General features: G+C 32.5%; 1 protein-coding gene across 1 annotated transcript; it reads right to left on the bottom strand.

Annotated features, from left to right (window-relative positions):
- Positions 1-5076: 5076 nt before the first annotated feature.
- LOC107636826 (zinc finger CCCH domain protein) lies at positions 5077-10291 on the bottom strand. Its single transcript, XM_016340333.3, has 6 exons — positions 9665-10291; positions 8180-8356; positions 7548-7673; positions 7158-7355; positions 6628-6792; positions 5077-5621 (listed from the first exon to the last, which is right to left on the bottom strand). The coding sequence occupies exons 1-6, from the start codon at positions 10010-10012 to the stop codon at positions 5271-5273; spliced, it is 1365 nt and encodes a 454-aa protein (XP_016195819.1). The 5' UTR covers positions 10013-10291; the 3' UTR covers positions 5077-5270.
- Between the last annotated feature and the right edge of the window lie 2459 nt (positions 10292-12750).

Raw genomic sequence — 12750 nt, 5'->3', positions numbered from 1 at the left:
ATGCACACATAACATTAAGTACATAGCATAATTAAGCATGTTCCTGTCTTCTGCTGTTTTTGTTTTTGTGTTGGGTTCATTTTCATTGCATTATTATTTATTTCTTTATAAGTTATTCGGTGGGATTAGGAACTATTCTTAGGGATATTTGGAAGAGGTAATCATAACAAAATAACCAAATATATTATGAATTTAATTGTCAATATTGTTATTGCAAGCTTCCATATTAATTTATTTTTTACATTTTTTACTATTAGTACTATTTAATATATAAAATAGTTATGAATATAATATTAGTTAAGATAATAATTTTTTTAATTTCAAATTATTATTGAATTATGAATTTAGTAATTATTATTATTATTGCAAAGTGTTCCATAATGTTATTGTATTAATCATTCAATCGTATTTATTTTTTTAGATAATTATTTATGTAGTCAATATAAAAAATAGTCATTTTTTCTATCGTGATATTACATAATTAAACGTACGTATAAAATTATTTTACACTGACGAAGTATTAAAATTAAATATTTATTTTTATTATATAATACTTTGAGAGAGATCATATGAAAAATCAGATATATGCATGAAAGAGACAATTCATTCAATCCTCTGTTATAAATAGATTCAGATTAAGGATATGTTCATTTATAGAAATTGCTGAAGATTACAACTCTATTAATGCTTTCAAGGCTTTTTTTTTTTTTTTTTTTTTGTTCTTTAACAATATCTTGTTCTCTCATTTATTAATGTGTCTAGCATGTATTAGTCATCATATTTAAGTAATCTTATCTTTTTTTTTTTTTCCTTTTTTTCTTTAACCTTTCATAACTTTTTTTTAATAAAGTTTTGACTTTTTATGCTGTTATTATATTTAGGGATAAGTACGATTTTGGTCTCTAACGTTGAGGGCCAGAATCGAAATCGTCCCTCTTGTAATTTTCGAATTAAAATCGTCACTAAAGTTTTTTTTCGTATTAAAATCGTCCTCTTTATTTTTTTTGGACAAAAATACCTTCACCACTACCAACATAATTACTTCCTCCACCACCACCACCACCAACACCACAACCTCCACCAACACTAACATACACCACCACCAGCACCACCAATATCACCACCAACGCCGCCGCCGACCCCCTCCCCCCTTTCTCCCTCCCCTTCCCAGCACCCCCACCCCCACCCCGCGTCACCCCCTCCCCGTTTTCCCTTCCCCCCACCCCGCGGTCACCCCCCTCTCTGTCTCCCCTTCCCAGCACCGTCACCCCCACCCCCACCGCGTCACCCCCCTCCCCGTTTCCCTTCCCCCCACCCCGCGGTCACCCCCCCCCTCTCCGTCTCCCCTTCCCAGCACCCCCACCCCCACCCCGCGTCACTCCCCCCCCCCCTCTCCGCCTCCCCTTTCTCCCACCCCAAACAGAAACAGAAACAGAAATAGAGAAACAGAAACTCAAGTAACAAATTAACAAATTCAAAACAGAGAAATACAAAGCCAAATCAAAAATTCAAAGCACAAAGAAGAGATCTGGACAGAAGAGAGGCAGCGGCGGAACGGCGAGACTGCGGCGGCGGGACAGCGGCTTCCCTTCCCCCTTCATCGTCATCATCATCAGAGTTCTGGAGAAGGCGGCGGCGACGATGAGGTCACGGCGGTGACCACGGAGGCTCCCCGGCGCCGTCCCCCTTCCCCTCTTCCCTTCCCCTCCCCTCCCCTCCCCTCCCCCTTCGTATACCCTTTTCTTCTTCCACCCCCAGCGCGTTTTTACGCATTTTCTTTTTTTTTTTTTTTTAATTTTATAATTTTTATTATTAAAATACGAATAGGGGTAGTTTAGGAATAAAACAAAAAAATTTATTAAAAATGACGATTTTAATACGAAAAAAAACTTTAATGACGATTTTAATTCGAAAATTACAAGAGGGACGATTTCGATTCTGGCCCTCAAAGTTAAGGACCAAAATCGTACTTATCCCTTATATTTATAAATTTTTTTGTGTGGATTTTGGAGCATGAAATATACGTCTATTGAATGAATATTATCTAGCATAATTCATTTTTCAAAATAGTCGAACTGAGTAGGAGTAACTGAGAATATCTTATTCATGGTGTAATTAATTGAATTGATTAATGTTTTTGACAAGTTATGAAAAATATTTGTAGTAGAGACATACTAGGATCTCCTAAGAAATCTATGTGTTAGTATTTGAAATGATTGATTCTAAAAAGTAAAAACGGATTTGCTTTGAGTTAAGTTGGTTACAACTTACAAGATAAATCTTTATATGAAAACAAAATTTGATTTGATTTCAAAATCAATTCTTATATTTCAAAATACATTTTTTAAAGAGTATATTTAAAATACCTTTTACTTTGTATTTAAAATTATTAAAATAAAAAATATTTTTATTTCTTTAGGTTTGTATTTAAATTTTAGGACTTTGCTAGATAGACAATGATTTTTGTGAACAATGTGAATAATGGACTCTAAAATTGACCCAATAAAGTAAAAACACACTATACTCCCAAATTATTCACCTAAATCTTAATATTAGGATAACCATCCGCACACCTAGTAAATTGAACATCCGACATATCCATTGTTCACATTATTTAGTATTTTCATTGTTTACCAATACTTTTCCTAAATTTTAAAATCAAATTAATTATTAACCAATCCATTTTGATGAGATTTCAAAGTCATCAAAGCCCACTAGAATTTTAGGTGATTAATCATTACTCATTTTCAAGACTCAAAAACACAAGATTTAATTTTCAAATTAAACCTATTTCCAGTTTGTATTGATTTCAAACACGCACTCAAAGAAAAGTGAGTAATACAGTATTGGGAAATTTATTGCAAATTAGGGTTCAGGGATCACTAGACAAAAGGTGGTACTAGAAACTAGAAAGCATGTGCCTTCATAAAGATGGAATTAGCTGGTCCTAATTGCAACTGTAATTTAATGGCAGGCAGATTAGTCAATGCCACAACTACCAGCTTAGCTGGGTTCTTGAAGGTGGGATATTGGGCATGAAATATAAAAATATTAAAAATTAATTATTATATGTTTGTGTATATTTTAGATATTTAATAGATTTTTAGAAAAATAATTAACTATTAAAATAATTAAATTTTTATTAACATAAAAAATTAGTTATTATTCGAAATTTTATTGTATTTATGCATAAATAGCTAATTAATGAGTGATTTTTTATATCTCTTGAATATGTTTAATAAAATACTATATAAGTGTACTCACATCTAACAAGAGAATAATTCTTAAAAATTTAGCTCTTGAGTAAATTAAAAGTATTCTAGATTAACATTTTTTTATTAAATATGAATACAACACATAATAAATGAGAAACACCTAACAATATTTTCGAAATTTCTTTGATGAAGAGTAAAATTAAATAAAGAATTAATATTTTTACTAAATTTATAAAAAAATACGTACATTGCACATGGTCTTTTAGTTTTTTTTTATAACATTTTTTCTTATAAAAAAAACGATCTTCACTTATTAGAAAACATTTTTTACCGTAATATTATCCTAGTATTTTCTTTTAAGTGGCCATAGAAGGAAGAACATATTTTGTTTTTGATATTGGAGTAACAACGGTGTTGTTTTAAAATATGAGTTGATGGGGTGTTATTCTCAAATGTGGAACCGTTTAATTAGATAAACAAAAATCGGACCGTTCGATTTGTGAAAAGTATAGAAATTGGACCGTCCGATTTGTGAGAATACAGAAATCGGACTAAAGAATTTGTGAAATTGGACCGAGAAATTTGTGAGAGAACAGAAATCGGACCGAGAGATTTCTGTTAAAAAAAATTAAAAAATTTAAAATATAGAAATTGGACCCTCTGATTTATGTATCTTCCACACTTCTAAAAAACACCAAAAATTACAATATTAAAATATATCACCATTTTTACTTCCATATAAAAAAAAGCCAATGAAGAAAGTAGGTCACAAAAGTGAAACTGCTACAGTGTGTCGCTTAATAATAACTAATAAGCCTGAACTATGCAATGCATGGCAACTGTGGTCCTAACTGTTTTATTTATGCTGAGTTATCATTGTTTTAAGGCTGCTCTTTATTTTCACATACAAATTTTTTTTATAACGTCAAGATTCTTTATAACTGTGTCAGCTTGCATCAACAAACTACACCATTGAGAAATTGAGGTTTCCTTCTTTTTTGCATATTCTCCAAAAAAATTATATCTCATTTGGTGAAAGTTCAAACTTCAAACACCTATAATAATTTGCATCTTCCGTGGGTTGTCTTAACTGAAATAGATGGTACCTTAAGAACTCCTTCAACATCATCCACGTACGAAGCAACACACAGTAAAAAATCACTAGCTTAGTTACAGAAAAGAAAATAGCAGTTTAATTATAGAATAATACTATACATTCAAGTCTTTTTATAAACCAAATCAAACAATCAGACTTAAAGTAATACTATCTATAACTGATTTTTATTGATATTAGACCAATTTGATTAGACTTGATTAACAAAAAGACTTAGATGCATCACATTATTTTTAATTATATTCACCAACCCGTGAACACAAAATATCAATACAAAATAGTAAGACATATTGGTAATAATAAACATATAATATTTTATTAATATATATATATTATTCTCTTGCTAGATGTGAGTATTTTATTAATGAACATATAGTATTTTATTAATAAAATACTTATATATATATTGCCACTCAATTCAGTGTGTTTTGGTTATGCATATTCCAGCTCATTGGTCCCTTACCAACTGCATTTTAATCCTTGAATGAATGAATGGGGCATGGAAATGATCCTATGCGGATCCCACAGGGGCTACAACACATTCAAGTACAGAGATATGTATTCATGTATACCAAAGTCAGTGTATGAAGTAAAAATAAATGCAAATAATAAATCTCATCATGTATACACCAAGATGCACAAACATGAAATTGATACATTATACTCGTAAAAAACACTGCTCAGAATTGGATATACAGAAACACTTTCAGGGCAAACATAAAATACTGCTATACAAGCACTTGCTAATTTAGAACAAATAAAATAACCTTTTTTTTTTCTTTTTAAGTTGCACATTATAAGGTATAAAGTTACATCATTAGAACGTCCCCCCAAAGATATATATATTGTAATAGTGGTGCATATAAATAATAACAAATCAAAGAAGCATTTTCAAAAAGAGAAAAAAGGTGCATAACCACAATAATAGAAGAATTTCATTGTCAATTTGGATCCTTTCCTGTAATTGAGGAAATACTTTTAATCACCTCAGAACTTTTGGAGCCCTTTATAGTAGCTTCTGAAATCTTTGCATCCTTTACAGAGATTGACGAGATGCCTCTTGCCAATTCTGAACTCATGCTGATGTTGGTGTCTGAAGGCACTGGGGGTAAGTTCAGAGGGTTAACTTCAGTAACTTCCTCATTGCTCTCATCAAAGTAGACAACATCCTGCATCGTGAGTTGGTGATATTCAACAACCTCCCTTAGAAAACGATTCTCACGGGCATAAACGGAGTTATCATGGGCCAAGCGAGCTTTTTCAGCCAGAAGAGTTTCAAGTTGAAGTCGTATCTGAAACACAAATGTGATCATGAACATGGAGAAAACTTTCCGAAATGAGAGTATACAATCCATAACATGAAATGGAATTCACGAGTTAAAACACCAGCTAGTATTTAATATTTACATATGCTGTCTACAGACACAGTTTACTGTAAACTGCAATGGCATTGTTTGATCCACATAGACAACCACTTATTGAAGAAAATTGTAATTTTATACTTCTATTGGTGTAAGAACCTGATCAGGGAAGACCTCATTTGAATAAATCAATTTGGTACGTTACTTGGTTCCCTGTTCATCATGTGTTTAGAGAGGATGTAGAACAAGTGGGGAAAGTCCTTTATATAATATTAGAAGATATATAAAGACATGAGATTAATTGGATTCTGACATTCTTAGTTGATACATCAGGACTATTAAAGTATTTATCCAGAGAGTCAGCTCAAGCTTCAAAAGAATAACCAATTTCACTAAGATATTCAGTTCCACTCAGTAACATCATTGCCCCACCTAACTCTATCTGACCTTTTGCTGCAATCATTTTGATTCTTCCCAATTTGTGCACATTAAGTATCACAATATACAGCTGTCAAGACACAGGTCCAGCAGAAATCTGACCTAAACTTAACCGAAATTTAAATCAAGAGAGAAGTACACATTTCCATTTTAATTTTTTTTATAAGCTCCTAAAAATTTGTAGTTAGTCTAACAAAAGAAGCTAATATCACCCAGAAATAATTCTAGAAGTGAAAACAGAAAAATATGCAAATTGCTAGAGAAGCACTCTAAGTTAGTCATAAAGTATAAAAAACACCACCCAGTGTATGAGGCTGTCCCCATTATGAGGTTTGAAGATTACATATAAGAAGTGTTATCCTCATGGCTCAAGCAGGGGATTAGAGAGTTTGGTACTAGGTAGAAAACATCATATCCATATAAGCATATTGTAAATGGTAACTAAAGCCGCACACACATAAATTGAGTGGGAATTTGTGAAATGAAAATAAATGCATACCAAATCATCATCGTCATGGTTGTCTCCTCTTTCACGGTTCTCACGGAGGATTTTATTTTCTTCCTCAAGCTGGGCACATCGATCCTTTGCAAAAGCTAGATCAGCTTTGACGGTCTTCAACTCCCGAAGAAGCAGTTTTGCTTTGGCAGCCATTGCCATTGCAACCTGTGAAAAAAATCAAAAGGCAAAGAATGCATCCAGTTCAGAAGATTAAAATAATTGTAGAAGCTCATCATGCCTTGTGAAGATACCAAACTGGTACTATGCTGAGAACCTGGGAACGATTTGACATATACATCCACATTTCTTGTTGAAAAACTAATATACATTTCTCATACACATGATATTTACATTACAATAATTATAAGTATGCATTATGGTTTAGAGAATAACATAGGAAAGAATGAAAGGGGCATCAAATTTAAAGAGTAAACAACTAGGAGATGGAATCTTAACTTTAGATTCCACAACTCCTAACCCCACAAATACTTTTACCACATCAAAAAGTGATACAGTTGTTGCCACCTTACGTCGCGAGAAGCCTTCAATTGAAGTTCTTGGTTTGTTTCCATTGGTGACATCTGGGTCCGCAACTGGGGTTGCTGAAGCTTAGAAGAATGGTTTCTTTCCTGATCCTGTCCTACGGAATTGCCAGGCTTTTTCCTGATATGCTTACGAGTTTCCTGAATGATATCTGAAGTCCGATTCTCAACTTTTGTAAAACCCTCCTGCAAATATAAATTAGGACTAATAAGTTCACAAAGAATATCCTTAAAAGAAATGAGGGCCTCTTTTTATTGATATTCAGAATCATGAACACACTCATTAGGAGGATATAATCTCATGTTTATACTTTATACTCACGTTACAAAGAAAAGATAATCCATTAGAAAAAAAAAATGTCCATATTGAAACCTCACCTCCAGAGATTTACCAATGGTGCCACCAATCTGAGTAAGAGAAGATGTGATAGCATCCAATCCCTTGAAAAATGTTGGCCCATCCCTTTTGAGATTACTTTCCTCCAAGTGATTTGAATTTTGGAACTACAATGACGACGAAAATAGTATCAATCTTACATTTCAAATAGTAAATACTTTACTAATTACTAGTCAAATGCAAAGATTATAAAAATAATTCAATTTCAAAAATATGGCGTAGATCCCTCTTCAGTGATGTACCAATAGTTAATGGATTTACCACTTTTAGACATACGTACTGCTTAGACAGCTTTGAAGCTTTTTTCTCCATGCACTCTGAAGCCAAACCTCTAGTGGTCTAAATTCTAATATATCTCATCACAAGCAAGATGTGGATCATTTCCAAATGCAATGCACCTATGTTTCATGAACAACTACAACTACATGTTCATAACTTGAACTACAAAAACATTTTTTCCCAGCTTAATATACAAAGTAATGACATAGTTTAATCCATATAGCTAATTCCCACCTAGTGCAGAAAAGGCCTAGTCAAAGCTGCAGTAGTATAAAATATAAACCAAGATCCATAATGAGGAGTTATCTTGCCCCTAGTGTAATTCAAAGCACACCTTTCCCCGAGACGCTATGCCAGGAACTTGTGACCTTGTCGCCCCTGGTGCTTCAGATTGTGGAGTTATGTTATCATCATCAATAATTGATTTGGCTTTCCTGGCCAGAGCACCCCAAAATCCATTCTTGGACTCATTCAGGTTCTTCATGGAAGTATATTCATAGGCTCTTGCCTCCTATATTTACAAATAATACCATTTTGAATAATCAGAATGGTGCACTCAAAAGAATGTGAGTTTAAGAGAAGCAAAGAGAATGTAAGCATATGCTAAACAAGCATCTTCAATCTTCAATGCATTGATATAACATATTCAAAAAAACAGAAAATGCATAATATTTTCGGTAGATCTACCGTTATTTTCATCTGCTTTTTGAGCATGACAAGCTTGGAACTATAATTATGTGGACATCATCAAAGCAACTAAACAGCAGGCAGAAGCTTTAACATGTAGACTAATATCTAAATGGAAGAAGTCATCAAATGTATTACAGACATAAACAATCATAGTAGAAAAATACAGACATACACAAAAATATTACACTCTAAAAGACCAGACATTGCTGGTAATAAAGTCTTTTAAGGAGTCAAAATAACAGAGTTCATATCCACAGTCCACTGCACTTTAACTTATCTCCTCCAGGTCCAGGCTGATCTCCATTTTCACATTGCCACTAGTTCAATGCCATATACTCCCAATGCCTTATGCTCCCAAAAAAATTTACTAAGAAAAGAATAAAAATAAATCTATAAAGTTCCATATGAATCATACAATGGCTCAAGTCACAAGGACAACACGGATCCATCCTACAACCAATACCTCTTCCATTACGCGGCCCTTGTTGCTCCAACGCACTTGCACAGACCTACAGTGTTCCATTAACAATTATGGCCGGCATACGAAGATTTGCTAATCTATTTATTCAGAGTTTCAGACCATATTGCAAGCTTTCTTATTTCTAATCCAGAGGTTTCAGTCACTGAATCTTCATTTACTAGCAGGATATTTTTCTTTCTTCACTTACAATCCTAAATCAGTTCTATCCTTAGTCAACTAGAGTTCAACTAACCTGGTCAAGCTAAGTAGGACTTCTATAGATAAAACTCCTCCAGCTAGTAAATACAAGACTTGAATAGACCTTATCAAAGCGAAATAGCACTCACCTTTTTTGAAATTGAAGCCTACTATTTGACTATTTCTCTCTCAATTTTATCTCTTTTTTATTGGCCATTTTCTTCTCTTTCTAAGTTCCATCTCTCCCAATAAAAACATCGAATCCTATCTCATAGCTAAATTACACTATAACTGAAAAAATAAAATAAAATTTAGGAATACAAGCAGAATAAAAGGCATTAATTATTATTAATTAAACTCTGCAGACCGCATCCACTGAACATTGATGTAAATCATAAGAATGACAATAATTTGCAATCGAAAAAAAAAAAGTAAAAAGCAGAAAAAAAATGATAATAATCAAAGAGAAACCTTATATTGGGAGGGAGCAGTGGTGGTACTATATTGATGTTGAGAATTGGAAGAAGCGTTGACGCTATTGTTGTTGTTGTTGCTTTTATGTGAGAAATTGGAGTGACCGTACACAGAAGAAAGCGAGGAATCGCGTCGCGCCGAAGAAGCCCTAATCGCTTTCGCGGCGAGAGAAGAGGGAGAGGAGGTAAAGGCAGCGGCATCGATGTCGTTTTGGTCAGAAGTAGAAGAAGCAGAAGAGTATGAAGGTGAGCGTGGCTGCGGTGGGTTACGAAACGAGTCGTCGTCGAACTCGAAGGTTGAAGAAGGCTTCGAAAACCCTTGCTGTGGTCTCCTCCTATACGCCATCGATATGGATTGGATTGTCGTTTAATGAGTTGGATCGTCGTTTAGGAGTAGAAGTAAGCGGTAACAGTAGAAGAAGGAAGCTGTTGTTGAAGCTCTCGTTGAAGTAGCGGGCTCTAGAAGGTTCCGATTGGTCAACTCGGTGGAGGTTGAGGTTGAGGTGCAGCACCAAATCCAGATCCCATGGTGTGGATGAAGAAAATGTAAGTTGCAAAAACAGCAGCAGCACCAGGTTGGCTGGTTCGGACTTGAGAGTTGAGATCCTTTTTTCTTACCAATTTCTTTTTATTAATTTATTTATTTAATTTTTTGACAGCAAAAAAAAAAATTAATTCTTAATTTTTTTTATCTTTTTATTTTGTGTAATAATGAATTTATAATTCTTTTAAAATTTAATGAATTAGTACTAGTCAACCATGAATAATGAGAATGCATTGAGTTTTGTGCATTTAGTAGTCAGACAAAGCTTTTATGATAGATTTTTAAAATTCTGTATGATGAGGAGGAATGTAAAATTATTTGGTTGAGATTACAATAATTAATTGATCAAAAGACTGATTGTGTTTAGAGTTGTAGATATTTAGGTAAAGTACATACAATTTTATTTATACATAATTATTTATAGTTGGGCAATATTGTCATGAAAAATTATCAATATTATATATTTATGTTGTCAACTTTTCTAATGATAACACCAATAATAATAATAATAATAATAAGTCAATAACAATAAAATATGCATGCATTTTATAGAAAAGAATTTCATTTGAAATTGTTAAAGCAAAAAGTAATATAAAAAAAATAGAGAAAATCAAGTATATGTGATTTTTTTGTGCTGTTAAGTATTTTTTTTCCGTTGCCTCTAAAGATATGGACAATTCGAATAATCTAAGTTGGTTTGTATACTAATAAATGGTGTAATTTAGATTTTTTAAATTTTAAATTTATATTTTAGAGAGTAAAATATAATTTTCTATCCTTGAATGATTTTTTTTTCATATTTATTCTTGGTCCTACCTATAAAATAAATAATAAAAGATCATACTTTATTTTCTAAAGTAAAATTTAAACTTTAGAAAATCTAAATCCTAAATTATCTACTCAACCAATTTAAGTTGGGCACTGGTATATGTTATTCTTGTCTTAACTCAAAATCAAACAGATTCGTGTGTGTCTGTCATTTTTGAAGTTTTGATCAACAAGACTATGGGTTTATTTTCCAACCCCAACTAAAGACAATATTTAGTTTTCTTTAGGTCACACCCCCATGTCTAACATAAACCCATCTTAGGTTGTGACCCTAAAGGCCTAAACCCTTCAAAGTCAACTATTGTTCTATTTTGTTGGTTAGGCACTTAGACCTGTAGTTTTTGCCTGAGTTTTTGGTTAGACATTCAAAGTCTATAATATTAATATCACATCCACACTTTCTTTTCTCTTTTGGACTGGATCACATCCACCCATCAACTTGGGCAAATTTATCAACTTTTATTTAGGCTATTTTTGGACATGACTTTTATTTGGGCTTTAAGTATCATCTTTTGTTATGATTTGGGCTTTCTTGGGTAAAATGCCCATTATTAATGTCCACCACATGATGACCAAAAAAAAATGTCCACCACATATTTGGTGCAGGATGAGAGTTACCGTCCGAAACTGTAAAGTTTTTTGGACCTTAAATGATAAGAGTTTAAGATTTAAGAAACACTAATGTATGCTGACCAAAAAAAAAAAAGAGAAACACTTATTTATCATAACAAAAAAAAAAACCAATTTGGGTTAGTCGAGTGATCAGCTCACCCGTCTACTTAAGCAAGTGTCGGAAGATTCGAATCATGCCTTGTGCATACAGCAACCCATTAGCCAGCCAGCAGCAGACTCTTAAATGGAACTCAGATTCACAACGGATTAGCCCTTACCCTATCGAGCTAAAAAATATCGTGGACAAAAGAAAAACACACACACGTGTTAAGGGAAAAAAAAAAGTAACTCTATTTATATTATGATTTTCTTAAACAGAATTATTTTTAGTTTCTAAATTAACAAGTTAGCTTTTGGTTCTAGAAAAAAAAAAAAAAACTTTAGTCAAGCTAGGCTTTAAGCTGAAATTTGTTATGACACATCCATCCATATAATAATTTTTTTTGGTGACTTCCATCCATATAATATGTCGATTAACAAAGTGTTTTTAGTTTTCTTGTAATAATTTTCCTTTCTTAATTATCCTAAATATTTTGATGTAGCAATCTCATATTTTTTCATTGTTGGGCACAAAATCATTATGAAAATTCCATATGATCATCACTTGTAATTTGCAATATAGTGGTAAGATTCAATAATGAGGTATGTTACAAATCAAAACACCTTCGGATGTACATATTCTTAGTGTTTTAACTTCATTTAAATTTATTATTTCATGAGAGAGGGGTTAGAAAAAAAAACTATATTTTAGCGTCTACTATAGATGCCAAAAGTATATCTAATTGTTGAACAATTTCATATCTCTTCAATATTAATTGAAGCAAAAATATACTTGAAAGCCCTCAAAACATAGAATTAATTTGACAAAATAATTAAAAGAATAATTTTTTAATAAGTACTAATAAATAATTTGTATAATTGATCTAAATTTTTATAAAAATCTTTGAATAATTACTTTAAAAGTGTACACAAAAAATAAGTAAAATTCGATTTCTAAATCCATTTTTTTTTGTATTTTAATTTAATTGTCATCCATTTGT

The sequence above is a fragment of the Arachis ipaensis genome, chromosome B1, assembly GCF_059453495.1.
Source record: "Arachis ipaensis isolate K30076 ecotype BB chromosome B1, ASM5945349v1, whole genome shotgun sequence".
Taxonomy (NCBI): Eukaryota; Viridiplantae; Streptophyta; class Magnoliopsida; order Fabales; family Fabaceae; genus Arachis; species Arachis ipaensis.
The sequence above is the reverse complement of the archived record's forward strand: the minus strand, read 5'-3'. Positions and strand labels throughout refer to the sequence as shown.